The sequence below is a fragment of the Fonsecaea monophora genome, assembly GCF_001642475.1.
Source record: "Fonsecaea monophora strain CBS 269.37 chromosome Unknown Scaff167, whole genome shotgun sequence".
Lineage (NCBI taxonomy): Eukaryota > Fungi > Ascomycota > Eurotiomycetes > Chaetothyriales > Herpotrichiellaceae > Fonsecaea > Fonsecaea monophora.
In genome coordinates, this window is record NW_019174098.1 from 1 (window position 1) to 27,232 (window position 27,232).

At 53.1% G+C, this 27,232-nt stretch overlaps 9 protein-coding genes across 9 annotated transcripts; 5 read left to right on the forward strand and 4 right to left on the reverse strand.

Moving 5' to 3' along the window:
* Positions 1–958: 958 nt before the first annotated feature.
* On the reverse strand, positions 959–2,646 carry AYO21_11558 (hypothetical protein; the record flags this gene model as incomplete). The annotated part of the gene is made up of 2 exons (XM_022661446.1): positions 959–2,248; positions 2,305–2,646. 2 exons carry the CDS (start codon positions 2,644–2,646, stop codon positions 959–961), a joined length of 1,632 nt encoding a protein of 543 aa, XP_022506228.1.
* Positions 2,647–3,050: 404 nt separating this feature from the next.
* On the forward strand, positions 3,051–4,211 carry AYO21_11559 (hypothetical protein; the record flags this gene model as incomplete). The annotated part of the gene is made up of 3 exons (XM_022661447.1): positions 3,051–3,093; positions 3,207–3,704; positions 3,757–4,211. 3 exons carry the CDS (start codon positions 3,051–3,053, stop codon positions 4,209–4,211), a joined length of 996 nt encoding a protein of 331 aa, XP_022506229.1.
* Positions 4,212–7,339: 3,128 nt separating this feature from the next.
* Positions 7,340–9,208, reverse strand: AYO21_11560 (hypothetical protein; the record flags this gene model as incomplete). The annotated part of the gene is made up of 4 exons (XM_022661448.1): positions 7,340–7,469; positions 7,546–8,811; positions 8,863–8,926; positions 8,977–9,208. The coding sequence occupies 4 exons, from the start codon at positions 9,206–9,208 to the stop codon at positions 7,340–7,342; spliced, it is 1,692 nt and encodes a 563-aa protein (XP_022506230.1).
* A 783-nt stretch (positions 9,209–9,991) lies between these two features.
* On the forward strand, positions 9,992–11,367 carry AYO21_11561 (hypothetical protein; the record flags this gene model as incomplete). The annotated part of the gene is made up of 4 exons (XM_022661449.1): positions 9,992–10,379; positions 10,431–10,567; positions 10,620–10,911; positions 10,964–11,367. 4 exons carry the CDS (start codon positions 9,992–9,994, stop codon positions 11,365–11,367), a joined length of 1,221 nt encoding a protein of 406 aa, XP_022506231.1.
* A 671-nt stretch (positions 11,368–12,038) lies between these two features.
* AYO21_11562 (hypothetical protein) lies at positions 12,039–14,549 on the forward strand (the record flags this gene model as incomplete). Its single annotated transcript, XM_022661450.1, has 1 exon — positions 12,039–14,549. One exon carries the CDS (start codon positions 12,039–12,041, stop codon positions 14,547–14,549), a length of 2,511 nt encoding a protein of 836 aa, XP_022506232.1.
* A 3,258-nt stretch (positions 14,550–17,807) lies between these two features.
* AYO21_11563 (hypothetical protein) lies at positions 17,808–19,610 on the forward strand (the record flags this gene model as incomplete). Its single annotated transcript, XM_022661451.1, has 1 exon — positions 17,808–19,610. The coding sequence occupies one exon, from the start codon at positions 17,808–17,810 to the stop codon at positions 19,608–19,610; it is 1,803 nt and encodes a 600-aa protein (XP_022506233.1).
* Positions 19,611–20,313: 703 nt separating this feature from the next.
* On the reverse strand, positions 20,314–21,870 carry AYO21_11564 (S-adenosylmethionine decarboxylase proenzyme; the record flags this gene model as incomplete). Its single annotated transcript, XM_022661452.1, has 2 exons — positions 20,314–21,701; positions 21,750–21,870. 2 exons carry the CDS (start codon positions 21,868–21,870, stop codon positions 20,314–20,316), a joined length of 1,509 nt encoding a protein of 502 aa, XP_022506234.1.
* A 1,856-nt stretch (positions 21,871–23,726) lies between these two features.
* On the forward strand, positions 23,727–24,692 carry AYO21_11565 (hypothetical protein; the record flags this gene model as incomplete). Its single annotated transcript, XM_022661453.1, has 1 exon — positions 23,727–24,692. One exon carries the CDS (start codon positions 23,727–23,729, stop codon positions 24,690–24,692), a length of 966 nt encoding a protein of 321 aa, XP_022506235.1.
* Positions 24,693–24,905: 213 nt separating this feature from the next.
* On the reverse strand, positions 24,906–26,801 carry AYO21_11566 (hypothetical protein; the record flags this gene model as incomplete). Its single annotated transcript, XM_022661454.1, has 1 exon — positions 24,906–26,801. One exon carries the CDS (start codon positions 26,799–26,801, stop codon positions 24,906–24,908), a length of 1,896 nt encoding a protein of 631 aa, XP_022506236.1.
* Between the last annotated feature and the right edge of the window lie 431 nt (positions 26,802–27,232).

Here is a 27,232-nt window from a genome sequence, read left to right on the forward strand (position 1 = left end):
GTGAGGCCGACAGCCTTGTCCACGAGTGCCGTCGAAGGAGGGCCTTCGAAGCTAAGTAGGGGAGGCTGTGACTGGCAGGAATGCCAAGGACGTGTAATGACCGTCACGCTAGTCCTCGGCCGAAGGCTTCGGACTAGCGCCGGTAGGGCCCTGTAAATTACTCGAAGGTATATAGTCAGACGGTCCCCAGGACCTAGCAGAATTCACCATGTTCCTCCGTTGAGTCACAAGGAGTTGCCACGGATGCCACGTGCCACCCACGTGCCTATGAATGTCGTGATTAGCTAAGCGAAGGTTCCAAGCGTCACGGGCAAGTATGTAGTCAGGTAGTTTAGATCTCCGCTGTGTGGAGCACAACCTTCGGCTTTCCAAAAGCCCCGGATCTGTCTTTTAGGACGCCGATTTCGCGCATCTGTGTAGAGTGGGTGGTTGTCATGTTACGTGTCATTTACGTGTCGTCTTTCTCGGTTCAGTCTTGGGCTGTTTGTGGATCTGCGACGAAGTACCAGACCGGAGCGTTCTGCGACAAGAAATGGCAGCACACGTAGTGGGCGGCAGTATTTCTGACGTGATGATTCGTTCTACGGTAGATACGCATTCGTGTTCCATTTCTATCATGTCGAGAAGCCAGCGAATAAGGTAGTGTACTCTCAAGAGGGACGAGATCGTTTGCACTCTTTTTCGGCGGCTTAGACAAAACAGGCCATGGAAGCATCAATTCCTTGTATTTATGGACAGAAGTTGCAATCGAGAGGCAAGAATGCCTTCAGAGCACGAAAACAAACTGAGCTACTGGATCGCTGTCGCACGTAGCAGGTTCGGAGCGATGGCGCTCGAAGTAGTGGTCCCTCATTTCACCATGCAGGGCATTTCACCACACCGGGATGTCGATTAATCCTTCCAAAAGACCGAGGTTGCCTAGATTGATCAATTCTGGAAATGGAAACTCATAGCTACTTCACCGTCTCCGCTCGCGAAACCCATCAACATAAGTGCTATCCAAGACCTTCTGCGTCGGTCTGATCTGCCTCCGGGGTTTTCCATCTTTAATTGAGGCCCGTGGACGTGGATTGGATTGCACACAGTGTGCACCTGTCGGTGGCTGCCGAGAGGTCGTAAGCTCATGACTGAGATACCTGGTTGAGAAGGGCGCTGCCGTGAGTGGCATAGCAGCGTGCGTTGGTTGTCCCACAGTAGCATGTCTCGTGCGTTTGGCGGTTGTTCGCTCGGCAACGAGCTCATCAGGAGAAGTATCTGATTCCTCCTCTTGAAGCACGGACCGAGATGTACGGCTGTCCGTCAATGTGGTTGACGGAGTATCCGCAGGTGCGCCTCGGGCTTTTTGATTTGCGCGCTCGATGAAATTGTCTCGATCGGTTTTGGCCCGGTCTCGGTTGTGGCGGAAACCAGCGGCTCCTTTCACAAATGTTTCCCTGTTGCCAGTCATTTGAAATCCATCCAGTTGTGTCATATGGCACTCGGGTGGTTCTCCAGGCGCCTTAGGCGCGGTTAGGTGGTGAGTATAGAGTTGCAGCGTTGCGGTGCCTTGGTGGTAGGTGGCTGAGTAACTAGTGGCGTTGCCATCATATATGGGTTCTACCACTTGGTAGTTCTGTAGACTGTGCATTGCCCGGGCGCCGACAGCCCCGTCGTAACAAGCTTGCCGCTTTGCGACGTCGGCACGACCGCCCGCACTCTTTCCCTCTAGGAAAAAGTTTGGTGCCGCCGGTAAAGAGGTGTTGTTAGATGGGATAATGTGCTTTCCGAGATCACGGCGGACGCGTTGATTAATCTGCTGGGGAAAAGCGCCGTCGTATAAGTCCGGCACGGGCTTTGGTAGGTCCTCGGCGAGCGGCTCTAGATGATTGAATTGGCGGTCGGCTGCGGAATTATACTGTTTCCTCGATTCGCCCGCAATAATGGATATAATTTCGGCCCGTACAGTCGCTTCATCGCCTGCTCTGTCACAAAGATCCACAAACGCATTAAAGTCCTCGTCACCGAATCGCGAAGGAGACAAGGAAGCTCGAGGCTTGGCCATATCATCCCTAATATCTTTGGCATTGTTGGGTTTTGAACCTCGGTTGTGTGGATATATTCCGCCATCGATCAAGTTCTGCTCGAAGTTGGGATCGTAAGAAGACTTGCCGGTCTTGCTGGTTGCACCACTGCCGCTGGATGCAGACGAACGCTTTCGGCTTGAATTAGATGGACTCATGGCGTCGCCCTGGTCAGCAAGAATGGCAAACTATAAGAGCGCTCCGTTAGTATTGGACTCCAAAGGGGCACACGAACGGAACTCACTCCTCGAATATGGCTTAAGTCAGGTCCGCCGTGTCGTGAAAATCGCTTCACGCTTTTCGTCCCAGGTCTAGATGAGGTGTTGATGCTGGAATGTAGCGTCAACGCTCGTTGTTCGGCTCTCGAAGTCCTGCGGTCGAACTCTCTCAATGCACCCCGACTCAAATGGACCTTGGAGAGCCTATTCCAGAAGCTTGGAGGACGGTGCCACTGGTATGTTCCAGCTTCTGAAGTGCGTGTCCTTCTCTTTGCGGATGGAGGGTCCTCAGGGCTGTCTTTAGGGACAGATTCATCAGTGTCTCTTTGCCGCTTCTTCGAGCGGGGGTCCTCGTTAAGAACGAACATGAGGGTGTCGAGAGGGAATGGTTGGTAAGATGGGAAGGACTAAGTAGGCCGCGGTGGCTGGATAGAGGGGTCGTGTTAGAGAAGCAGTCTGCGGACAACACAGACGGTCCCAGACGACGCTTCGAAGCATCCATCGACTGGCTGGCATCTACGCATTCAACGCCCGCAGTAGCGCTTGACTCGAATTCATGTGGTGGAGATGTTGCAAGCATGATTGGACATGAAGGGCGATGTCAAAAGTTCCTCTGACTCCGCAGGCGGCTGCGGGGGCGGCTAGATCCAGTGTTCAAAGGGAAGGAAGGTTACCCGAGTCGAACCCAACAGCGCAACTTTCTTGATCTCAGCGGGTGTGTTGTATGAGAGTGTACAGCAAATTCTCTGATGTCCGTCCTGCACGTCCTGCGATGGACGACCCATTTATTCAACACTTCCTCGAAATCCGCCTCGGTGAGCGTTACCAAATTTGTCAACGTATAGGATCAGGTTCGTTTGGAAAAGTGTATATCGGTAGGGTTGCTATCTCGGAGACCGTGAAGCATCGATTTAATTGATTCGCACAGGGCGCGATGTTCCTACGGGTGACATGGTGGCCATTAAACTCGAGCACCGTTCGACTGCACCATCACTTCTGCGCCAAGAGATCGAAATCTATGAAGAGTTGATTGGACAACCTGGCATCCCTCGAGTGTTCTGGCATGGCTACAACTGTGATTTCCAGGTGGTGGTGTTTGAACTTCTTGGGCCCAATCTCGAGGATCTCTTTCGATATTGTGGTAATAAATTCTCACTCAAGACAACGTTGATGCTGATAGATCAATTCCTCCATCGGGTTGAAAGTCTTCACGCGGTGGGCTATCTCCATCGTGATATTAAGCCCGAAAACTTTCTACTGGGCACTGGAAAGCAGGGTAACATTGTCTACATGACCGATTTCGGACTCGCCACCTATCGGAGGGACTCACACGACCAAGCCATAAGTCACAAGCCTGCAGCCAGTCCCCGGATTTCCTTAGTCGGCACCTGCCGCTATGCTAGTATCAATGGCCATTTGGACGTCGGTAAGTGCCGTGAATGTCTCGCATCGTTGATTCAACGGCTAACACTATGCAGCTCCATCACGGCGTGACGACCTAGAGTCGCTAGGGTATATGGCCTTGTATTTTCTTCGTGGGTCCCTTCCCTGGCAAGGTCTGAAGGCCTCGAGTCGGCAGGAAAGATACCGGCTTGTCTTAGAGCGGAAGCAGACGATCAAGGTAACCGAACTCTGCCAGGATCTGCCCGCGGAGTTTACTACATATATGAACTACATTCGTGGATTGGACGACCAGGATAAACCCGATTACAAGCACCTTCGGAGCTTGTTCCGTCACCTATTTCACCGTAATGGCTTCGAGTATGACTATACGTTCGATTGGACGATTCGAGAGTTTGAAAGGCAGTCAAATATGAATCAGCAACGTCCTGTGCCCTGTCCTAGCGTTGGGGAGCAAAAGACGAAGCGAACCGTTGCAGGCAACCGTGACCGAAAGAGGAGGCGTCGAAGAGATGATGCGAAGGAATCATAGCGTGACACCTTTGACTGGATGATTCGGGGATTCCAGGGGCTGGAGCCTGACGCCCAAGAGCCGCTTACGTCGAAAGATGGTAGACGAAAGGCGAGGAGCGGACACCACGAAGCGTCAGGTTGTGGAGTCCAGGTTGTGACTAAGGTAAGTCGTCGAAAGAGGAAATGAAATTGTATCCTCCAACATGGGGATGGAGAGGACCATGGACACGCTACTGACGACTATCACTCCCATTCACACAGCATGCATCTCAAATGCTGGCTAAGGCCCGTCCCTCTCTAGAGCGTGCCTGTTATCGATCATCGAGAGCCAACCGTTTCGCAAGCAGCAATACCGACAGGGAGGCAGGAAGTCTCAAAGGCAAATCGTTGGCTGGTAGCACATCACTGAGCGAAAGCCCGCACTGTACAATCTGTACGGCGCTCTGCATCAAACTTTGAACGCCTCACCGGTTTGCAAGACTCATCATAGTTGTTGCATGTGCGGTGACCGTTATGGCGACCACCCTTGAAAGTCAATTTGCTGCTGGGTCGAAAAGCTTCCCTGTTCGAGCTCCCCTGCAGGAATCGCAAGCTCGCAGTTTCACGGAACTCGCGTCTTGTTGAGTTTAGGAGCGAATCTGCATCGAATTCGAGCGAGAATGGCGTTGACCAACACTCCCTATCATCAGGGGGGTTAGCTGTTTCCACACTTTGATGGGGTGAATGGCAATAAAGACAGAATGAGAATGCCTCTCAGCATGTTGGCACCTAAATATGGTCTTGCAGTCAGTCAGCTCATTTGCCAGGTTCCTCCGACGACTTTCCTTCCCTTGACATCTTCCTTCTGCATCATCGACGGATCGCTATCATCAGGTAATTGAAGACGCAGCGTGATTCTTAGTTGATTCGCCCAAAAGCGTAATGAAAGGACCATTGAAATCGTAAGGTCCTTTTCGTTGTATCATCTTTCTTCCAGTCTACGTCTTCCAAAAAAGCCGGAACGAATACTTTGCTCGACGGTTCTGTTGGAATCCCAAGATCTTTGTAGGAGTCGATCTGACGAGCACTGGCATGAGGGTTTGCAGTATAACGCAGTGCTTAGTGATGGGGGACTGTCGTTACCGCATCATTCGCTTCCAAACGCACATCGTACCATCATTCAAATACTCTCACAACCTTGCAACTCTCGTACTTCTTAGAAAGATTATAAAGACATAGTTGCACCTTCTTCTCACCATCGTGTCATTCACTATCGCGAATGTGGCCGAAACAAGCTTGATTAGCCATGACAGCTTCCAACGCCTGAAGCTTCCCGATAAGAGCTGCCATCGACTTCGGCTTAGTATTGATCCAATTGTCCACTAAATTGCTCGCCGTGGCGCGGAGGATTGTCGCCAGTCTTGAATGGCCCTGTGCGACTAGATTGGGGTCTTCGAGGTTCGATTGATGCATTTCAGTTAGTGACTCATGGGCTGTCAGAGACGACGCACTATTGAATTGTCTTAAGCACAGCATGCAAGCGGTAGATGTTCGCGTCCGCTTTGTAGCGGAAGGACTCCGGGTGAGATCCCGTGATGTTCGCCGGAGATTAATTTGACAGGAGATGACCACTGGATCGCGGCTCCTCTTGAGGAATTACAGAAGCGGGCGCCTGTGTTTCTAAACCACGAGCTCTGAGCTGTTGAGCTGCAGGACCAACGTGGCGCTTGAGGAAACAGTATATGGCATTATGAGTGGCTTCTGGTCCCATAAGATCCGCAATGCTTTGGTATCGACCTTTGAACTATGATGTGATCAGCATGGCTCGACAGCATCATCATTGCACGAGGCACCTACCACTTCGGACCTAGTGCAGCACAGACCGCTACGAGAAGTCGAAATTCGGGTTCCTCCAGTCTGCTACCCATCACTGGCTTTACGTTTGTGACACTATTGGATTGGTAAATGTCGAACAGGGTCTCTTGTGGAATTCGCAAATTGATCGCGCGGCATTCTGAAAGGGATGATGACACAGACCCTGTCGCCCCTACTACTATGCTGCTGAAGAAAGCTATGCCAAGGCTGGGACGAGCGCCACACCTTCCTCGTTCCACTGTGATTACAAAAATTGAAGCACTACGCTAAACACTAAACACCATGGCTAAGACTCACACGCTATTCAGCTCGATTGATGCCTGGCAAAGAGGCATGCGTAACAAGCACTGCTCTGCTCTCGCAAGAGCTGTGCGGAGGATAGAGACTTCGGAGACTTACTGTATTGCACGTAAATTAACCTGGCAAGTTGTTTTTGTCATCTTCTAATTTTCTCAAGATTTCTGCCGTCTCTGCCACGATGGCCCGCCGGTCCTTCAGCTGCAGAATGATTTCAGCTTTTGTGATGCGGCCCTTTCCGATGATGTGAAACGCCAAAAGCAGGGCAAACCGGGGCTGAGCTGAGTGATCCCAACGCTCGGCAACTGTTGGGTGACTGTAGCTGAGGCCCAAAGGGGACCCCCTGAGCCCGAACTAGCTTCTGGGAATGGGCGTCAGGCAGCGCTCCCTCGTACTCTGCTGGGGCTTTCCACGACGCTCTTCCGTGCTCTCCTCGATGATCCGTCATGTGCGCGATTAAAGCGGCCTCGCTCCCTTTCCTGAACGAAAATGGTAAGGAACAAAGCACAGTTCGGGGCATATATAATATATATATATATATAAGCAGGGAATCCTGTCTTGGATTCTCGTTTGAGCACGGGCAGGTGTAGTAACGGTCTACATACGTGCATTAGTACATACGTACATACGTCCAGACCTAGTAGCTCATCCGCAACCAGAGACACAAGTAGACGGGCAACAAAGCCAACACTCGAAGTAAAAGAGAAGTCAGGGAAAATTGGGTACGTTCCATATTCGTTTTCATTTCCGTTTTTACTTTGAGAATCAATCCCTTCATCACGCATCATGCATGGCCGATGGGGTCTCCTGGGGCCAAGTATCCAGCTATCTAGCTAGCTATGTACCAGCTATACAATACCCCCGTCAATATTTGACTTTCGTCGTCATCGTCGTCCCTAGTTCGTGGTCTTCCTCACCGTCGCGTTTCCGTTTCCGTTTCAGCCGAACTGCCACCGCTACCGCCACCGCGACCGGCGCCGGCACCGTCGTCGTGATTCATTTCTTCACGACGTGGAAGCCCTCAAAGTTGGGGAGGGCCTTTCTGATGTCCTGGTGGTAGTTGTACATGCCGCCGGCGTAGTTGACCTGCTCGAAGGCCTTGCCGGGCATGCTGCCACCCATGTACCTGCAGAGCGGAGTCAGTCTCGAGACAGAGAGAAAGGTGTGTGAAGGATAAGAGATGGGGAGGAACCAAAACTTACGTGCTCTTGGTGGTCGGGAACAGCGACTTGTCGCTCAACTCGTTGATCTTCTGCTTCCATTGCATGCTGGCCACGTCGGTCGGGTTGATGTACTTGATGCCCTGGCGCTCCATCTGGACGATGGCGTCGGTGATCCATCTGCCCTGAATCTCCACCGAGGTCGGTCCGTTGGACAAGAGCGTGGGGCCGTGCGGGCCGTAGAGATGGAACATGTTGGGATAGCCGGGGACAGTGGTGCCGAGATATGTCACGGCCGCCTTCTTCCACTCCTTGTCAATGGTCTGGCCGTTGATGTTGTGTAGGCCCATGGCCGTCATGCCGCCGGTGGTGATGTCGAAGCCCGTGGCAATGCAGATGATGTCAAAGTCATGGTGTGTGCCGTCCTGGAGGACGATGCCTTTCTCGTCAAAGGCGACGATGGGGTTGTTCTTGATGTTGACGACGTCGACGTTAGGTCGGTTGAATTGCTCAAGGTACGAGTACTCGAGGCACGGGCGTTTCACTCCCCATGGGTGAGGAGGCTCCACGGGGGTCAAGATATCCCGTTTCTTTGCGTCATTCAGACGAGCGCGTTGTTTCTTGGCCCAGAAGTCGTAGACGGCACGGTTGGCCTTGGGGTCAAAGAGATAATCCTTGTAGTTTCCGAGCCAGTAGCGGAAGCCTCCGTCGGACCACAGCTTCTCGAAGAACCTTTCGCGTTCTTCAGGTGTGTCCTCGAACAAACTCTTCTCAGAGAAGTCGTACAAGAAACCACCAAAGCATCGTTCACGGAGGTCAAAGAGCTCCGGGTACCACTTCTTACCGGCCCACTGCTCTTCCGCTGTGAGGGCACGGAGACGCATGGGCACCGTCAAGTTCGGTGTTCGTTGGAAGACCTTGAGCTCACCTGCTTTCGGGCCCCATGCTTGAGTGATCTGGACGCCGGAAGCGCCGGTGCCGATGATAGCACACTTCTTGCCCTGTACGCTGATCTCCTCGTCAGGCCAGAAGGATGAGTGATGGACAATGCCCTGGAACTTTTCGATGCCCGGCCAGTCAGGGACGTAACGCTTGGCAGCAAAGCCAGCCGCGACGACAAGGTACTTGGCCTTGGCCGTTCGGCCGTCCGCTGTCTTGACGTACCAGCGTCCTTCGTCCGTGTTGAATTTGGCTTCGACGACAACACTTTCGAAGGCCGTCTGGCTCTTGATATCAAGGACCTTGTCGCAGTGATCAAAGTAGTCACGAAGTTCCTTGTAAGTGGGATAGTTGGAGGGCCAATTGTACCTGTGGCACATCAGTCACTGAGAAGACAGAACATGGGAGCCTTTGGCATACGTCTTCCAAGTTTCTGGGATCGACAATTGGTATTCCGGGACTTCGGAGTCGACCATTGCTCCGGCTGCTCGAAGGTTAGACACGTCACACCACATCGAAAGGGTCGAGTCTTACGGTAGCAGTTCCATCGCCAGGTACCACCAAGGTCAGTGCCAGCCTCATAGATGACAGTCTTCAGTCCTTGGTTGCGAAGGGACCAGAAGCAAAACACCCCACCGAAGCCGCCACCGACGACAAGGGCATCGACCTCAAGGTTGTCCGCATAGGGACCATCTGTCCTCCTTCGACGGCCGTATTCCCAGAGCTGAGTCTTCAGCTTGGGGTTCGTCATTCCCGGGTCACCCATGATTGTGATGATGTCTGTCAGATGGCAACAAGGTTCTTTGGGCCACGTGAGATGAGAAGGAGTCTTTGGTGAAGCTTGTGAGGGAGATGACTTCTTGTGATTCTGTTCTTGCTTTCTTCATCCTTATATACAGAACATTTCCATCCTGACTGGCTGGATATAGTGAATGGCCATTCTTTGATCTGTTTGGTGCCCGCATAGAGGCCCCATACAGATCTGCTGAATGTATCTGGCAAGGCCCAGCGCTGCGGCTCCGCAAAAGAGGTAAGACCCCAGTCTCTAGTCTCCATACAGGAAATCGACGTTGCGGGGGTTCCCATGCCTTCCGCAAGGATATACGTCTCTTGAGGAGGTTATGCCTATCGTCATACGGCTGAGGAGTACGGAACAACTATGGCTGGCTGGGCGCGATGGGGTTGTGGTTTCGAGGAAGATCTTCCAGTGTTAGAACACGTCCCAAGAATGCGTTTCCGCACATCACTGCGGACCATTTGCGACGGACTTGGGGGCCACAGGATGAGCAATCTTGGGAGTGAGTCTCGGACCCGCATGACTGTCACCACAACGATGGAGAATGGCTCGTCTGAGGGGGAGAACGAGAAGAAGAAGAGAGGAGAGGAGATGCGAGAGGGGAAAGCACACTCGTGGACTCACTTGATATTTAGACAACAGCCAGACGAATCCTGCATAGCTCCTCAGAAACCCTCTTGCTCCTGGTCGTGACCCTTTGCATATTGGTAAGGCTGGACGCAACAGCTTGTCTTCGTCTTGATATCCGTCAACATGGGGCTTTCTACCGAGGCTGTCAACAACATAACCTCCACCCTCAACGCTGCCTGCGTTGATGGGGATAAGGGGATTCCAGGGTTGGTGGGTATCGCCATTGGAAAGGACGGTAAAGAGCTCTACGCTCATGCCGCCGGCAAAAGAGGATTTGGCTCCTCTGAGCCAATGACCCTTGATAGCATTTTCTGGATAGCATCTTGCACCAAGATGATTACCGGCGTGGCATGTATGCAGTTAGTGGAGCAAGGAAAACTGTCGCTGGACGATGCGAACCAGGTGACGCAGCTGTGTCCTGAGATCAAGAACTTGAGCGTCTTGCAGCCTGATGGCAAGCTCGTCCCAGCAAAGAGAGGAGTGACTCTGAGAATGCTGTTGTCGCATACCGGTCAGAGACAATTCCTTTCCCATAATATGTATCGAGCTAACGCGAATCCAGCGGGCTTCGGCTATACGTTCTTTCACGATGGTCTTCGTGATCATAGCAAACCCATTGGGTATGATGAGTTCTCAGGGCATATCAAGGATTTGATCCAGCCGCTGGTCCATCAGCCTGGTGAAGGTTGGCAATATGGCGTGGGTTCTGCCTCTCGATTGAACAGGAAGTTTGACTGAAATCACGCCTTAGGTGAATATTGACTGGGCTGGAATATGTGTCGAGCGTGTCACCAATCTGTCGTTGAACGACTACTTTCAACGCCACATATTCCAACCCTTGAACATTAAGAACATTTCCATGTTTCCCAATGCCGATATGAAGGCGAAGCTGGCCTATATGAATGCGCGGACTCCAGACGGCCAGCTTCAACCGCGAGACCATCTCCTTCACCGTCCATTGGTCGTCGAGAGTCAGCAAGACATTGCGACCTGCGTCAACAGTGGAGGAGCTGGCGCCTTTGCGCGGCCACGAGAGTATTGCCGTAAGCCACCTTTTAGTCCACACTTGCGGGCATTAGAGCTGATGGGACACAGAAATCCTAGCCACTTTGCTGAATGACGGCACATCGCCGATTACCGGCGCTCAAATTCTGAAAAAGGAGACAGTGGATTTGATGTTCCAAAACCAGATTCCCGAGTTCCCGGACTTTTCACGCCAGGGCATCCCTCCAGCCAAGCCGGACCTGACCAATCCCATCCCAGACTTGTATCCAGGCAAGCAGCAGGGCTGGGGTTTGACCTTTATGCTGAGTGATGGGCCGACCGGACGGTCGACGGGGACTGGCCACTGGGCGGGGTTGCCCAATCTTTACTGGTGGTGCGATCGAGCCAAGGGAGTAGCAGGGATGATATGTTCTCAAATCCTTCCTTTTGCAGACCCTCAAGTGTTGGGTCTCTGGGTGGCTCTCGAATCAGGCGTGTACAGTGGCCTGAGTTAGGTCAAGTTAGGTACCCGGGCGATGAAGTGTGCCGTTTATACAAATCCATTTTGCCAATTTGATCCACGGGACGACCGACTCCGTAGGATGGGGACCGCCTCCAGAAAGCTAGATACAGTAGCAAGCCAGGTGCTGGTCAGTAATAGCGTGCAAAGACGGAAAAAGGGTGCTGCAAAGGGAATGGGTGGATGCGTGCCTGTACGATGTAACCCGTTGGTGCCGTGAAAGCAAAAGTGTCCTCAACCGCTTCGTCAGCTGGGATTAGCTGCCTTGTGAAGGGGGGAGTGCATAATATTTTGGATCGCCCAGGGTGAAGGGTGAGGGTGAATTGGGGCGCTTGTGGGCGCAGTGGGCGCTGCCAGGTCGGATTGGCGGTGACCAAGCAACCAAGGCAACCAAGCCTGGATGAGCCGGGCGAAGCGAAGCAATGCGAGAGAAAGAGTTGTTGCCTACCCCGCAAAAGAGCCAGAAGGCCCATGAAAGCAGGACAATCGCGGGGGCTGGACTGAGAGACTCCACCTTCTTCCGCGTGCACTGACAACTGACATCTCAGAGAACCAGCAATTACCTTGTTGCCTTGACATTTCAGAGCCCATACCGTCGTCGAGGTCAATGCCGCAGTGATCCCTGACTCGATCGACCGATTTACGCACTCCCCCCTGGAACAAATCATGGCGCAAACTGTCGCCCTCCGTCGTCGCCAGAACAAGAGCTGCGATCAGTGTCGAGCGGGCAAACGTCGATGCGATGTCGAAGTCGCTGTCCACGAGGCGCCGACAATCAGCGGTCTCAATTTCTCTTCGAGCGATGACCACGACGCGGTGAATGTCTTTGCCTCCTCTCCCTGCACAAATTGTAAGAAGTGGAAAAAGGCATGTACAATCGAGTGGATCAAGTCGCATCAAAGGCGTCAGTCAACCACCTCCAAACGCCGGCGAGGGTCCAAAGGAATGTCGCACGCAGTAGATGACACGGCCAGCCAGGATGTGTGGGCGGACGGCGTCTCTAATCTTCCACAGGAGGATATTGACTCGATGCTCACCGACTCTCTCAACAGGTCGATATCCAGAGAAACGTTTCCGGATGGCTCGATAGCATCCTTATCCACAGGTACCATGTTTGAGAGTTTGAATGGATCGCAACACGACGACAGCGCCTCTCTCATGAACTCACAGCTCAATCAGCCTTTCTACGACTTTACTCCGGTCGACTGCCCCGAGCCCTATCCAACCAATTATTACATAGCTCAGCCAATGCTCGATCCGGATGTCGCCATTGATGGCCAATCTTCAACGAGTTACCTCTCTGACGGTTCGAACTCTTGGAGCCAGCCCTTATCGAACCCTCAGTCCGTAGTTGACAGCCAGGACCAGGAGTCAGTGGTGCAGGAACGTCGATTCTCCCCTCCATTCTATGGAAATGGCCTGACCAAGAAAACGGCATCACCCTTTGCCTCGCACTTTCTGGCGGAGGATCATAGTCGGCTCTACATTAAAAAGGGCCTGCTTAAAATCTACCACGACTCCCTAGAAGGTGCTTTAAGCTGTTGGCTGATTGAGAGGAATTGCCCCTATGCGTCTAGTCCATTTATGGACCAACGAGACGCATGGAGCTCCAAATGGTCCAACAGAATTGTGACACGGGTCCGTGCCCTGGACGATGCATATGCAAGGAGTGGCCTGCTATCTCAGAGTGACCAAAAGCAGGCATCCAATGTCCTCAGCCTCGTGGTTATGGCTTTCGCGGTGCAATGGGCCCAATCTCCCTTCGGAAAACACGACAACCTCAGCACTCAGCTACCTGAACATGGAATCTTTGGGCGCAATATGCAGAAAGCACTATGGCAGAAGGCCAGTGCTGCCCTTAATCAGGCCGTGGGCAACCCGTCCTTCAAGGTCATATTTGCCACCATTATCTTTTCTTTGACGCAACGTCCCATAGAGTCGGCCGAAGTCCTTCCTAGCCCAGGGTCACGTCGACAGAATGATCTCGCATCGCTACGGAAGATCCTCGACCATGACACCGGACCTATCTTTTTGGACGTCGCCGTCCGCAAACTGCATGATCATCAACGAAGACTCAAGGACGCCGAACGGTCTCAGAACGGCAGTCACGTCGCGTTACAAACTTCGATTGCTCTAGGTGAGCAGGACAAACAAACGTTTGGACTTATGTTCTGGCTCGCCATTATGTTTGACACAATATCCGCAGCTATGAACCGACGGACTTTTGCTCTAAGTGATGGTGAGACCAGCATCACTGACGATGAACCGATCCCGGCGCCTCGTCTCGCAACATCCGTCAACGGCTATTCCTGTGACCTTGATGGGTATTCTGGATTCTCCAACATGAACAGTGCCCAATTGTCCCGCGAGTCGCAGGTATGGGGCAACTATTTTCTTCGTCAGCAGTCGCGGATCGGCGATGTTCGTAAGCAAACAACTCGCTGGCCTTGCTCCTATGTCGATGCTGCCGCATGCCTGGCCGACGCTGCGCCGGTCAAAGTTCTTGTGTTCCGCAGGGTGGGACATCTCCAAGATCTGTATTATCAGCGCGCCACGGCCGATGCGATTGAGAACGCCATCGCTTCGACGCTCGAGGTCTATAACCATTGGAACAATACATATGGTCGCTTCATCTCAGACTGTATAGCGAACCACGAGAGCCTCCCGGCCCGGATTCAATCCTGGTACATCCTCCTGGCCAGCCACTGGCACCTTGCTATCCTCATTCTAGCGGATCTGATTGAGAAGCTGGACGATTCGAACATGACTCTACCAGCAAATCGAACCGCCAGACAGACCACGGAGTTCTCTGCGGCCCTGAGGTTCCGCTCCGTGTACGCTGTTTCGGACCTCGGCCGATGTTCGCGCTTCAGTAACGAAGACTTGTCCTTTTCGCAATCTCCGGATTTCCACCATGCGGTGAACAAAGCAGCGTTACTCACAGAACCATGGACGGTAGTTTTGGTGCGTTCATTCGCACAGGCTGGTGAAGTTCTGGTCAAACTCGTCCTGTCACGGCGAGAACCTGGACTTTTCATGGACACCAACCACCTGTCGGAGGCAAGGAGTCGTCTGAATGATTGTATCGAGGCGTTGTGGCTGCTAGGACGAAAGAGTGACATGGCATTAAGTGCCGCCAAAATACTTCAGGAGGCTGTGAACCAGGGTATGGCATAAAATCTTAATGACACAGGTAATGGCGGAAAAGCACTTGATGTTTTTTGACTTTGGTCTCATTGGGGTTTGGGTCTACCTAAGTCTGGTCTACTCTCATATTATTGCGTGTCGTTTGCCGTGGCTGCCGTCGGAAGCCAATGTTCCCCGGGCCTAGCGAGTAACAAGGACCAGCCTGTACCTGTCTGGGCGGCTTGGACAGGCAGGACTTCTGGTGAGCTCCCCTGTCTCCCTCCCTTTTTCTTTCTGCGCGGTGGCCCATACGACTCAGGGCCACGAGGGCAACCCATCCGACCGCATTTGTCAGTACATCCATACATCCATCACTCGCACAGGAGGGTGCGGCTGGGCGAGCTTTGCGGACAAGCGAACGAGGACGTCTATTTCCGCGCAGTCTTAACCGCACGGGTGTCTGACGAACCTTATTCCTCCTACGCAAGGCACGAGGCCAGAAGACAGAATACATACTTCGGCCCAATGGGTACGATCGACCCCCAAAACCGGGTTAAGGTCCTTGCATTAGCTATCCCTGATTCTTCTTAGGCCAGGAGGATATGAAACAGGAGCTGCTGCTCTACTGGTACATGCGGACAGGGGCTGGGCTTACGGGACGCGTTATCCGCACATCACCCTCGCCCTCGGCGCTGGGATGCGGAACCGCATGTTCACGAGAGAATGCAGATCCTGGAGACCTCCCTCTCCACGCGGGGAAAGCAGAAGTCTGCCGAGCAACCTCTTATGCGAAACCTGGGGAACGAGAGCGCTTGGGAGCGCATGCGGCAGATGCACGGCTCGAGTGAGGTGATGAGGGGGAATCAATCACAAGGTCCATGTCGATCGACGACGACATTTCCATTCCCTTCCGCATTACTGGGAGAAGTTATGGACTTTGCAACACTTCTCGGAGCTTCGGGAAGGTGATGGGAGGGAGTGCTCGGTATTGCGGAGATTGTTATGCTGCGACTGAGTCAAGGATGCGAGCATTCGACACAGCGGCGTCCCAGCCTCTGGACAGTTTCTGTCCTTGCCATCGACTACTCCCTGGTGACTTTACGGACCGTCTTTTGAACAGCTGTCGAGTTGTTTGTTGTTACTATGCGGTTGAGACGGCCGCATCTTTTGCAACGCCCGGATTGCACTACCACGAGGTCAAGCAGGAGGTACACGAAACGCTTACAGTTCGATGTCACCGTCCCGACCCGCCAACTCTCCGTCCACCCAGGTTCATTACAAATAGTCTTTCTCTCCCGTTGCTAGTATGTCTTTCAGGGTGACGCGGTCCAGGGCCCAGAGACCTAGGAGCAGGGTGAAGGTATTTTTCAATGACTGACGACTTATGACCGGACTGGTGGCTGGTGTTGGTTTTATTCATCGATTTGGTTCGGATACTACCCACATAGGTACCTTACATACGTACTAGGTACTAGCAATTAATACGCACGTCTTTACTTGGTACAGGTATATTTTGTATTTCGCGGACACATACGAGGTGTTTCGTCACGGTAGACCCTTTCTTTGAAAGGGAAGAACTCAACAGTTCGAGACGAACGATGGGTTTAGATGGATTTTGTCATTTTATCATATGTATATGTCCTGTCTGTCCTGTCCTGTCCTGTCCTGATGTGTGTTGTGTTGTATGTGTGTTCAGACAGCCTGGCCATCCATCCATCCATTCACCCTCCCACCCATCCGGCTTTATTTGTGCTTTGCGCTTTGTGCTGAAGATACGGGTAGCTTACCTAGGTACCCGTGACATCCGGGTCGGGTCGACTTGATACTCCGTACTCCGTACGTGTATATCAATCTCGCCAACGAGGGTGACACTATCACACTCGTACTTGTACTCGTAGGGCCACACACAGAACATCAAGGACCGCGGGACCTTGGACGTGGCGCCTTTGATATCGACTTCCAGGTACAAAGACATTCCTTTCTTGCGAGGTTAGAGACCGGCTAAGTGGCTCCTCTTTGCCATTTGGAGCGAGAAGCATCACATCACATCATGTGGAGATGTCGGGCTGCGGCTGGAGTAGTCTTACAGTCGGTCAGCAACTGTCCATCATCGTCAGATCTCTCCTGTTGCTGCTGTTGCCGCAGGAGGATGAGGATGAGGTAAGGTGAGGTGAGGTGTTTTAAGTTGAGTAAGAGACAGCTGACGACAGGGAATCCTACCTGTCGGGTCATCCATCCATCCATTCCAGGAACGAATCGGGAATTCTGTGGGATATTTTATCATCAGCAGCAGCAGCAGCAGCAGCAGCAGCACAGCACACACATACCCAGCCCTATCGGTAGGTAGGTAAGTTACGTAGCTAAGTATCGAGCGAGCCAACGACATAAATGTCTGGGTGTACATGTACATCTGCGCCCGTAAATGATCATGCCCAGCCTGAAGATATGAGCGCACCTACGCACTGCACACTGCACAAGACACTGGCATTATCCAGACGAATAGCGACGGACGGCACGGATAAGAGCATCGATGCGATACGAGGTGCTGCGAACACTTATAATCTCCGGAGCCCCCTCCAACCGCAATCAAGCGGACAATTCAGTTTGTGCCACGTCCCTGCCAACGCGCCCAGCACCGACATGTCGCGTGATTGGTGCGATATGACCGTCTTTCTCGGTTCAGCCTCGCGAGGCTGAGAGGTTTTGAGGCCTCAAGTGCCAGGATTGCCAACGCATTGCCAGCTCCCAAACACTCCCAAACTCCGACTTGGATCCAACCATCCAGCGGTGACTGGTGACTGGGGACTGGTGGCTAGAGTGGTCCTCATGGTCCGCGACGAGTAAAGTACCCCTCTAGGTAGGTAGGTAAAGTCGTTCATTTTTCTTTCTTTTTCTCTCTTTGAAACGTGTATTATCTCTTGCTTCGGTCCGGAACAGTCTTTTGCACATAAATAACACTTGTCTTCTCTTATCTTCGTTGGCTGGTTGAATTTTTGATCAAGTATTCTGTATATCAGAACGCCACACACAAACACACGCCAATCAATAGACTTTACTTGTACAGGTCCACAGCACAGTACAGCACAGCGCAGGATACGCCACAATCTCAGTCACAGTCACAGTTACAGTTACAGTCTCGTGCAGGGGCGAACCTCGAATCTCGTTCATCAGATACTGCCATATACACAAACCTACCCTACCCTACCTACCACCTTGGTTATTTGTTCCCTTCCCCCATTTCCAATTACACTCTATACAACCACAGAAACCAAAAAAAAGAAGGCGGAAGAGACGGAAAAGCCGGAAAAGATGCTACTGGTCAACACCGAAACGCTCAAACTCGAGTCCATCGTCTACCCGCCTCCCGGCTCTTACGCCATCCTCTCGCACACCTGGACAAAGGAGGAGATCAGCTTTCAGGACTGGAAGTGCATCGAGGGCGGCGGTCCCGAGGCCGACGCCCTCAAGGCCAAGGCCGGGTATGCAAAGATCGAAATGACGTGCCGCATCGCAAAGGCCGACAGCCTCAAGTACGCGTGGGTCGACACGTGCGGGATCGACAAGAGCAGCAGCGCCGAGCTGTCCGAGGCCATCAACTCCATGTTCAAGTGGTACCGGGACGCGCACATCTGCTACGCCTACCTCTCGGATCTGGAGAACGCGGCGGACACGAGTCAGTTACAAACGTGTCGGTGGTTCACCAGAGGCTGGACGCTCCAGGAACTGATTGCGCCGCAGAAGGTCCGGTTCTACGACAAGTGGTGGGTCGAGGCCGGCACCAAGGCCAGTTTCCAGGAGCTCCTCGCCACCGTCACCCGCATCGACTCGGACGTGCTGGTCAACGGCCAGAACCTCGACTTTGTGCCCGTCGGCAGGAAAATGTCGTGGGCCGCGCACCGCGAGACCAGCCGGGTCGAGGACCTCGCGTACTGTCTGCTGGGTCTCTTCAACGTCAACATGCCGCTGCTGTACGGGGAAGGGGACCGGGCGTTTCTCCGCCTCCAAGAAGAAATCCTCAAGGAGCACAACGACCTGAGTCTGTTCGCGTGGCAGAACACGTCGGGCACGTCGCTCTACCGCGGCATCTTTGCAGAGTCCCCCACAGAATTCTCGGACTGCTTCGACCTCAAGGCGCCGCACGAGCGGGAGAGTCTCGGGAACGAAGTCTCCATCACCAGCAACGGGTTGCGCGCCGAAGGCATCTTTCTCCCCGGACAGAATGACTGCTGCATTCTCGATCTCGGCTGCTGTCGCAGCGGAGCCACCACGGATCCTGAATGGCTGTACGTCCGCCTCAAAAAGGTGGGAGAGACGTTCGTCCGCGTCCTGCCGAAACACGTCACGGCCGAGAAATCACGGCTCATCTGGTGGCAGGGCAGCAGGCGCACGGTGTACGTCCGCAAGAGCGTCCACAGCCAACAGCTCACCGAGGCCAACTACCGCATATCCAGCGTGACGGTCCAGTTCGCCGAGTCTCTCCGGGGCAAAACGAAGCTGTGCGATGTATTACCTCCACAGCATTGGGAGGCAGAGACCACGCGATTCTTCGGCTTCGAATCCGCCAGCTTCACTGGCATCGTGCCATTTGTGTTCGAGACATCTCCCCCAGCACCTCGACTGCGGAAACGTCTCGTGCTCCTCTGCGGCGTGCACAAATCCTTCATCCGAAGCTGGAGGCTCGATTCGTGGGCCGCCATCTTCCAGGAGTCCGATGCGAATGACGACCTCTCGACGGCGCTGGTGGCGCTGGCCCACGGCGACGATGCGAGCCTCTCCGAAACCCACCGACAAAACGTCATCAAGGACGTGCTGTTTGCCAACTTCTCAGACTCGTACGGGGTGTTGCGAGGCCTGGACAAACGAAACTCGGTCCTGATCAAGGACCACGCCAGTCGGACCCAGTACATTCTGTCCCTGGAGATGCACGACGTCCCCGTGGGGAATACGTGGCGGGCCACGACGGCGACCATCAACTGCGAGACGGTAAATGTGCCCGTGGAGAAGGTCAGAAACCCAAAGGGACTGGTGAAAACAGAGGTCAAAAAGGTCGAGTCGTCGTTGATGCCAATAGACACCATCAAGCCCAGAGCCTCTGCTGTGGGCGTGGTTTAGAAATGTGCTTTTCTTCGTCGATGCGAAAATTGGATAGAGACATTTCAAGCCCTTCTGGCCTTTCGGTGCGTGTATAGATAGATGTTTAACCAATCAATCTGCTGGTCTGTTCGACCTCCCGCAAAGCTTATTACTCACCTTCGAACGGTAGCGGGTACACGACAATATGAAATGAGTTTTAATATACTCAAGTGAAGGAATGTCTGTGGGGTGGTGACGACAGTGAGGGAAGAAGAGGTAAATTGATTAAATTGATGCTATATTCTCGGACTCGGATTTCATGTGCCTGCGTGGCTGCCAAGGCTGAGCCCCTTAGTCAAGGAAGATCGATACCCCTGATCTACTATAGACCCTTAGGTCTGTTCGATCATAAGATGAGTCCTGATGTTGATTGCATCAGTCACGAGCTCAAACGACTGAGCGCCCTATTCGATAGGACACCACGACGGATCCTGTCACTGTCGAAGAGGCAACACCAGATGTGGAACATATGCCATTATTCGTTGAGCTCTATTGATAGCTATGGCTGGGTCAAAGGAGTGGAAGTACTGCAAGAAATCGTCAAAATCATCATAGCCAGAAAAGTTCCAAAAGGCACTTTTGAGCACACCAATCTCCCTCCTCACGGCTCCTCGCTTCTGCCGACCACAAAGCCGTGTCGCCTGCATGATTAATCCTCATCGCCCACAGGACCACCCCTTCACTACTCCCCAATTCGCGGAGCTCCACCCTTCCAGTCGTGGCGCTCATAGTGTCGGAAGACCAAGTCGTAGCCATCAAGGTCATGAACAATGCGATCGACACGACGGTAACCTTTGATGGCATCCATCTTGGTGTTGCGACGAGCAGCCTGTCGCTCCAACATTCTGATTTCAGCCAGCTCATCATGATCAGCGTACGCCTTCTCCTCGAAAGAAGAGGTAGCTTCGAAAATGGTGACAGAGAATCGGCCAGGCTTGAAAATGTCTACCACGTGCTGAATGATGTCAGCCGTTTCACGACCCTTCTGGCCGCAAGGGACATTGGTCTCGAAAGATGCGTAAGAGCAGATCGGTTCTGGAGTCACATGGACAGTGAAATAGTGAGTCCCTTTCTGTCCATTAGGGGCTGGGATGACTCCGTTGGCCGAGAAGCCGCATGGAGTAAAGAGATATGCATCAACTCGAGCCTCTGGGTACTTGTCGGCCGGATAAACGTTAGAAAGGCCGCACGCGTCAGACACGACGGTGCCAAGAGCATGACCTTCAGTGGTGAGTTCCGATGGAAAGGCCTCTTCCTTGATAGAAATGTCGCTGTCATCAGAAGATGCGTTGCTGAATACATCGATGTGATCGTCTCGCCCTTTTTGAGATCCTCTCCACTGATCTTCTGCGACCGCACTCGCATGGTCGAGGTAGAATTGTCTAGCATTCTCCTCGTCCAAATCAGTCATGAGGATCTCGAGAGTTTCGTCTTCACCTTCGCACACCTTCGAACCACGGTCGACCACCAGCGACGTTGGTAGTTCGAGCATCTTGGTCTCAGTCCCTGGACTATCCATGCTCTGTGGGCTGGCTGGTGGCGTCAACATGGTGTATGGTTCAGTCAAGTACAAGTACCAATGCTCGCCGTTCATCTTGCCAATCATGTACGCACTCCCACCAACAAAGAGTTTGTCAAGAGTGTACACTTCGTCGCGCCAGCTGCGGTGTGGACCCCGCTGGCGGTCAGGGAACAGGTAGTTCTTGCGACTGTAGAAAACGCGGTATGGAGCGGCCGCAACGGCAATACCATTAGACGGTGGAGCAGTCGCACGTGGGAAGCCTCCAAAGAGAACCGCGATCTCGAGGATACGTGGCAACCCGCAAAGCAAGGTCGTGGTCCCGCATGTCTTCAATATAAGTTTGTGGGGAAAGACAAACATGCTCGACTCAGAAAGCAGATAAGCATCAACGTCTTCGGACTCGATGATGGACAAGACTTTGCAATTGACCAGGTCTAGCATGGACTTCCACACCTCGGACGGCACGGCCTTGAGTCCGGTGGGCTCCGAGCAGCCCTGGAGAGCGTCTGACGACGGACTGAACCATACTTCCAAAAGTTTCTCGGGACCTTGAATACAGTCAGACACGAAAGCAACACAGACGAACAAGAACTTACCTTCAAAGGCATTGCTAGAATCCAGATCTAGCGCAACTTCATGATTGATAGTCAACGAGGGAGTGTGACTAAAACTCGATGGCGAAGTTGTATAATGCTTGGGGATCCCAATGTGTACCATATCCTTTTCGAAGGTGTGGACAGAGTCCTCTCGGCTATCGGAAGTGTTGGAGTGTTGTGGGCAAGAAGGTGAAGGACCACTGATCTGACGATTCAGTGAAGCACTATCTGCCACCCAGACGAACAATGCGGTGTCCGCCTGAGAAGAGAAGGCCCACTATGCGGTGGGAGAAATGGAGGCTGGCTTTTGCCAGCAGCAGTGTGTTATGTGGTTTGAAATCCCTTCTGAGGGGTCGTTATGGAGGCCTGGTGGAGGAGAGGAGGAAGAAGATTTCCTGCACGAACGGAATTGTGGGCAGTATTTGTGCGCGCTTCCTGATCAAATTTTGATAGCGCTCAAAAGTGTGAGAGGTGTTTGTTATCTTTGATGAGGAGGCTTTTGTTCGGTGGACGGTTCGCTGTGAGACTTTGTTGTAAACCCGCAAGTAGCAGGTGTTATCTGGGCCTATTTCTCGAGTGAGCACTGCCTCAGTCAATGGGGACTTGGAAGAGACGGGACGTACTTTGCTGGCTTAGATAGGAAGCGAAGCAGGTCCTTGCGGCTCATAGAGATATTGCTAGTAGTCGCTGGGGATGAAGGATGGCTATCACAGCCTGAGCATCGAGTGAATCACTCAACTAGTGAGGTTCGCCAGGGCTGCGGTTGTGGTGGTGAAAATTGTGGGCAGCGGTGTAAAAAATGCCTCAGCAGAAATTCTGACCACTGGTTCGATGGACTGTCTGCAATGGAGAGGGCAGCCTGAAATTACACGAGTAGAGGGGATGATGAGCACAACAATGTAGCAATTGGCAACTTTGCAGAAGTTGAAATGGCAGTAGGTGTGGTAGAGGGATCAAAAGAGGCAAAATTGTGCGTTGAATGTTGATGTCGCACCAGAAAAAGAAGTGGCAGCTTTGTGTGTGACGGGCAGTGGTGAGTGAGTGGACACCGCCAGCTGGAAATTTCGGGGCGGAGACGCTGCCCAGCGGCCAGTGAGATGCCCAGGGGTGCCAGGGAACCCCGCCGCCTCGGCACCGATGACGAAAGGTCCCGGGTGCTGCGAAAAATCTTGATTAGCGCTGGATTAGTTGACAGGGGGCCACTGAAGGATGGCTCTGCCTTCACAGTATCAACACCACCATCACCAGACAATGCAACTTCCGGAACAACCGAAGGGTCAGAGGGAAGCACCAGTAGAACGAGGGGCAGCAGGGGTCTGAATTTTGACTGAAACAAATACGAGGCGCTTTGCATGAGCTACTACTTGTATAGCGACTCCGCGCATAGAGGTATATATATCTGGTCGCATGTGCAAGCACGTGCCCCTCCATAACATCAACTGCACATGCTGCGGTGCTCTTTCGCTGAATATGAGGGACTCACTGCCGAAGGGAGAAAATTGTCTAAGGATAGTGTGCAAGTCCCTGGATACATTGCTTTCAAGTTCCTCTGAATCCGAATCATTCTTTAACTCGACCAGGGGAGGCGCAGCAAGCGCAGGCAGGATTTCAAACGAAAACGGTTGAATGATACCCATCCAATGCCTATTGTCTTGTACCTGGACCGCTTAACGCCACCCCCGCGAAGTTCACACCCCCGGTAGCCACGGGCCTACCCAGGCACCAGGTAAGGCTGCTGGCCCCCGGGGCTTTTCCAAGCTAGCAGCAGCTCGTCAGACTGGATCGACCACCCAATCGCGCCCACCAAGGCTGAACTGAAAATTGTCAACGCCACCACCCGGCAATCTCCGTCCCTGCTTAACAATCCTTTTGTCGGATCGTGCACTCACCAACTGCGTCAACTGCGATTTATTTCAACCCATTCCCTGCGCTGACCTCGAGTATGTTCATTTCTCAATAACAGTTTTCTTAGGCGGTATGGGTCTCGAGAACATCAAGCACGTCGTGCTCATCCTCTCGGGCAAAGGAGGGGTCGGAAAATCAAGTGTCACTCTGCAACTCGCCCTCTCCCTTACACGGCAGGGTCACAATGTCGGAATCCTTGATATCGATCTCACCGGACCCTCTATACCTCGTCTCCTCAATCTGGAGGACAAGAAAGTGACACAGGCTCCTGGTGGCTGGCTACCGGTCAAGGTACATGACGCAAGAGATGCAGGGGAGAAAGACAAACCCGCCAGAGGCTCCCTCCACGCCCTGTCTCTAGCATTCCTCCTTCCTTCCCGCTCGTCGGCTGTCATCTGGCGTGGACCAAAGAAGACGGCAATGATCAGACAGTTCGTTTCCGACGTTCTATGGCCGCCGAATACAGACTACCTTCTTATTGATACCCCACCGGGCACCAGTGACGAGCACATTGCCATTGTCGAGGAACTACACAAACTTGCAGCCGATGTCCAACCTGTGACAGCGTCTAACGGCAATGGCCTAGCCCTCGAAATTGACGGCAGGCCAAAACTTTCTGGGGCAGTGGTTGTCACTACTCCGCAGGCTATTGCGACAGCAGATGTGCGCAAAGAGCTGAACTTCTGTGTAAAGACTCAGGTACCAGTGCTTGGAGTCATTGAAAACATGGCGGGTTACATGTGCCCCTGCTGTGGCGAGATAAGCAATGTCTTCAGCAAAGGCGGAGGCCAGATCATGGCTAGTGAAGCCAATGTTCCCTTTCTAGGCTCAGTTCCCATCGATACTGGCTTTGGGGCCTTGGTCGAAGGCGCAAAAGACGTGCCGAACACCGCCAATGACGCTCCAGCAACGAATGGTCATGATTCAGAGGAGTCTTCAGAACTGGTTGAACGATACGGAAAATGCGGGTTATGTCCCATTTTTGCCGATTTCGCCACCACAATAGACCAAAAAATACAGAACTCCTCGGTGCCTTAGTCTAAAGCTATCCGTCCGCTCTTCGTCTAACTCATATCACAGCGTGGGTGGCCGAAGTGTTTTGGCTCAACGTGTCTCATCACCACTCTAGCCCTCACACTATCCCTGTCCCCTTACAAGAGGTAGTCAGGGTGCCGAAGTGTAGCACACCAACATTGTGGCAGCTTTCAGGATCAGGATCAAGTCTCTGGATAGACTTGAACAATTTCCATCTTATGCTTGAACGGCGGTTATCCGTGCACTTCTCAGCCTCTGCGAGGAAGTTGGCGTAACAGAAGAAGCCGCAGCGCAAGACTGGATTATGCACCGTGCCGTCTCCCACGCCCACAGAGTGTTCTGATCTACCCATCTTACGTCTCTCGGATTCAGACTCGAAGAGATTCCAATATCAGCGGCAGCATTTCCTCCGGCTTTCGGAAGTGATGACTTGTCAACGTCATCGGCATTGACTGATTGTGGCTCTGCCCCAGATATCGAGGCTCCTAGCTGCTCTTGCGCCTTGTTCGTTTGGGAGGACATACTCGCCGGCTCGCAGCTAGGTCTATCAGCGGTTACGGGGAGTTCGTTGTCATCCGCGCTTGGTTGCTCGGTATCTGCTCCCTTGGGACTGGGATTGCTCACTTGCTGTACAAGGTTCGCATCGAGCGTCGGTATGTTCACAGGTCTATTTCCATCTGTCACTGTGGAATGGCTGAGCTGCTGCATCTGTGCCATCATAGTCGAACTCAAGCGCTCCAGCCATTGTTCGCGACGTGGCGAGTGGGCAATGATGCTATCCATCCAGTTTGCGCGTAGACTTCGATTCCTAAAGTTCAAGGTATGAGAGCTTGTGGAAGAGGAAGTACTATACCCGGGGCTGCCCGTGTCAGTATGTTGTCCGGGCGGACAAGGAGAAGGAGATGATGTTGATAACAATGGCGACGAGGACAAGGATGAGTACTTATTCTGGTCCATGCTATTGATCAAGTCGATTGCGCCAATCATCTGCGTGCGGCCCGCCATGCGGAACGTGTTCGTCTGGACTTCGATATTGTTTTCTTGAAGCCAAGTGGCAGCGGCTCCTTGGGCTCGCGAAGACCAGGGCATCATAAACGCTGCTGCCTCGGAACGAGCTAGCCGCGAGATGACCATGAAGACGAGCAACAACAAACCGTCCCAGCCCTTCTGGGCGGCTACGTATGTCATGGCCAACAGCTGGAGGTAGTGCGTGAGCTGGAAATACCAGAAGAGCCATCTGCAAGACCGCTCCGTGGTGATGGCCAACATGGGCTTGTTAAGCAGCCTGTCGATGATGGCGCGGTCGCCGCGGTAGAGATGCCAGGTCGACGCATTGTCGTGTGGCGCCACCAGCATACAGGCGGCATCATACGTTTCGTTGTTGTCGAGGTATCCCGGCGGCCGATGAAAGGGGAGGCGATGGTTGATCAGCGCATTGATGCAGGATAGCAGGAGGAGGGCACATGTCCCATAGGCACCGCACAGCGCCAGCAACCCTGCGAGTGCGGTGACGAGAACATGGCCGGATACAGTGCACAGTCGCTCTAAGAGACTGGATGTGGCAGTGCGTTTGCTGCCCGCGGAAGCCTTGTTGAAGCGCAACTCGACAAGGTGCAGTACCTGCGGTCTGCAGAAGGCGACGTTCTTGGGCATGGACGTTTTCGTCGGAGGCTTTCCGTCCACCTTTGGCTGTGGCTGATGTCCTCCCCCATTGCCAGTCTGCTCTGGTGCCGTGGTCTCAACATCGATGATCTCGGTCTTCCCTCGGAAGGCGTGTGCAGTGAGCAGCTCTCGCGCGGCACCGTTGGCGCACTGGAACACGCTGCCCCAGGAGACATCCCACACGGTGGTCGACCCTGCGACACCTGCGCTGCTTGTCTGGTCGAGCACAGCCGATCCTAGCAAGAGCAGTCTGGCCACACCCTTGAGCTGGCCGAGCTTGGGCATGAGATCGAGGCAGATTTTCCCCCGGAGACACGCGTCGCCTATGACCTGGAACTCGTCGTGTGAGCTGGCGAGGTGCACGATCAGCGGCACCAGAGCGGACCACTCGGTGATGATATGGGGGAGGGCGGGAAGGGTAATATAGCTAGCATTGCCAATGGTACTCATCTGGTCTGAAAAGGCACCGTCGCCGTTCTTGTCTTTCTCATAGTTTCAGAGAATAAACCATCCCTTCCATGATTCCAGTGGTATATGTAGAGATCGAGGCACGAAATCAAAGGCGGTTCTCCCCCCACGCGCTGGGGCTGTGCTGGGGCCATTGTTGCCTGCTCTTGATCATACGGAAGAGGAGAAGGCATCTCTATTCGACCTCAGCTGGGTCAAATCAACCTTGGAAAGCTTGGACCGGGGAAAGAGGCAGATTCGCATGGTGCCCGGGTGGCGCAAGTGGCGCAGTCCAGAGACCCGCAAGGCTTTGGTCACTCAGTCGCTCAAGGGGCTGTAGTGAGGACTCAGCAGAGGAAGGTGAAGCGAGGGTTTTGATACCGCGAATTGTAACACTGACACGTTGAGGGAGTAATTGAACGTGATAAGACACA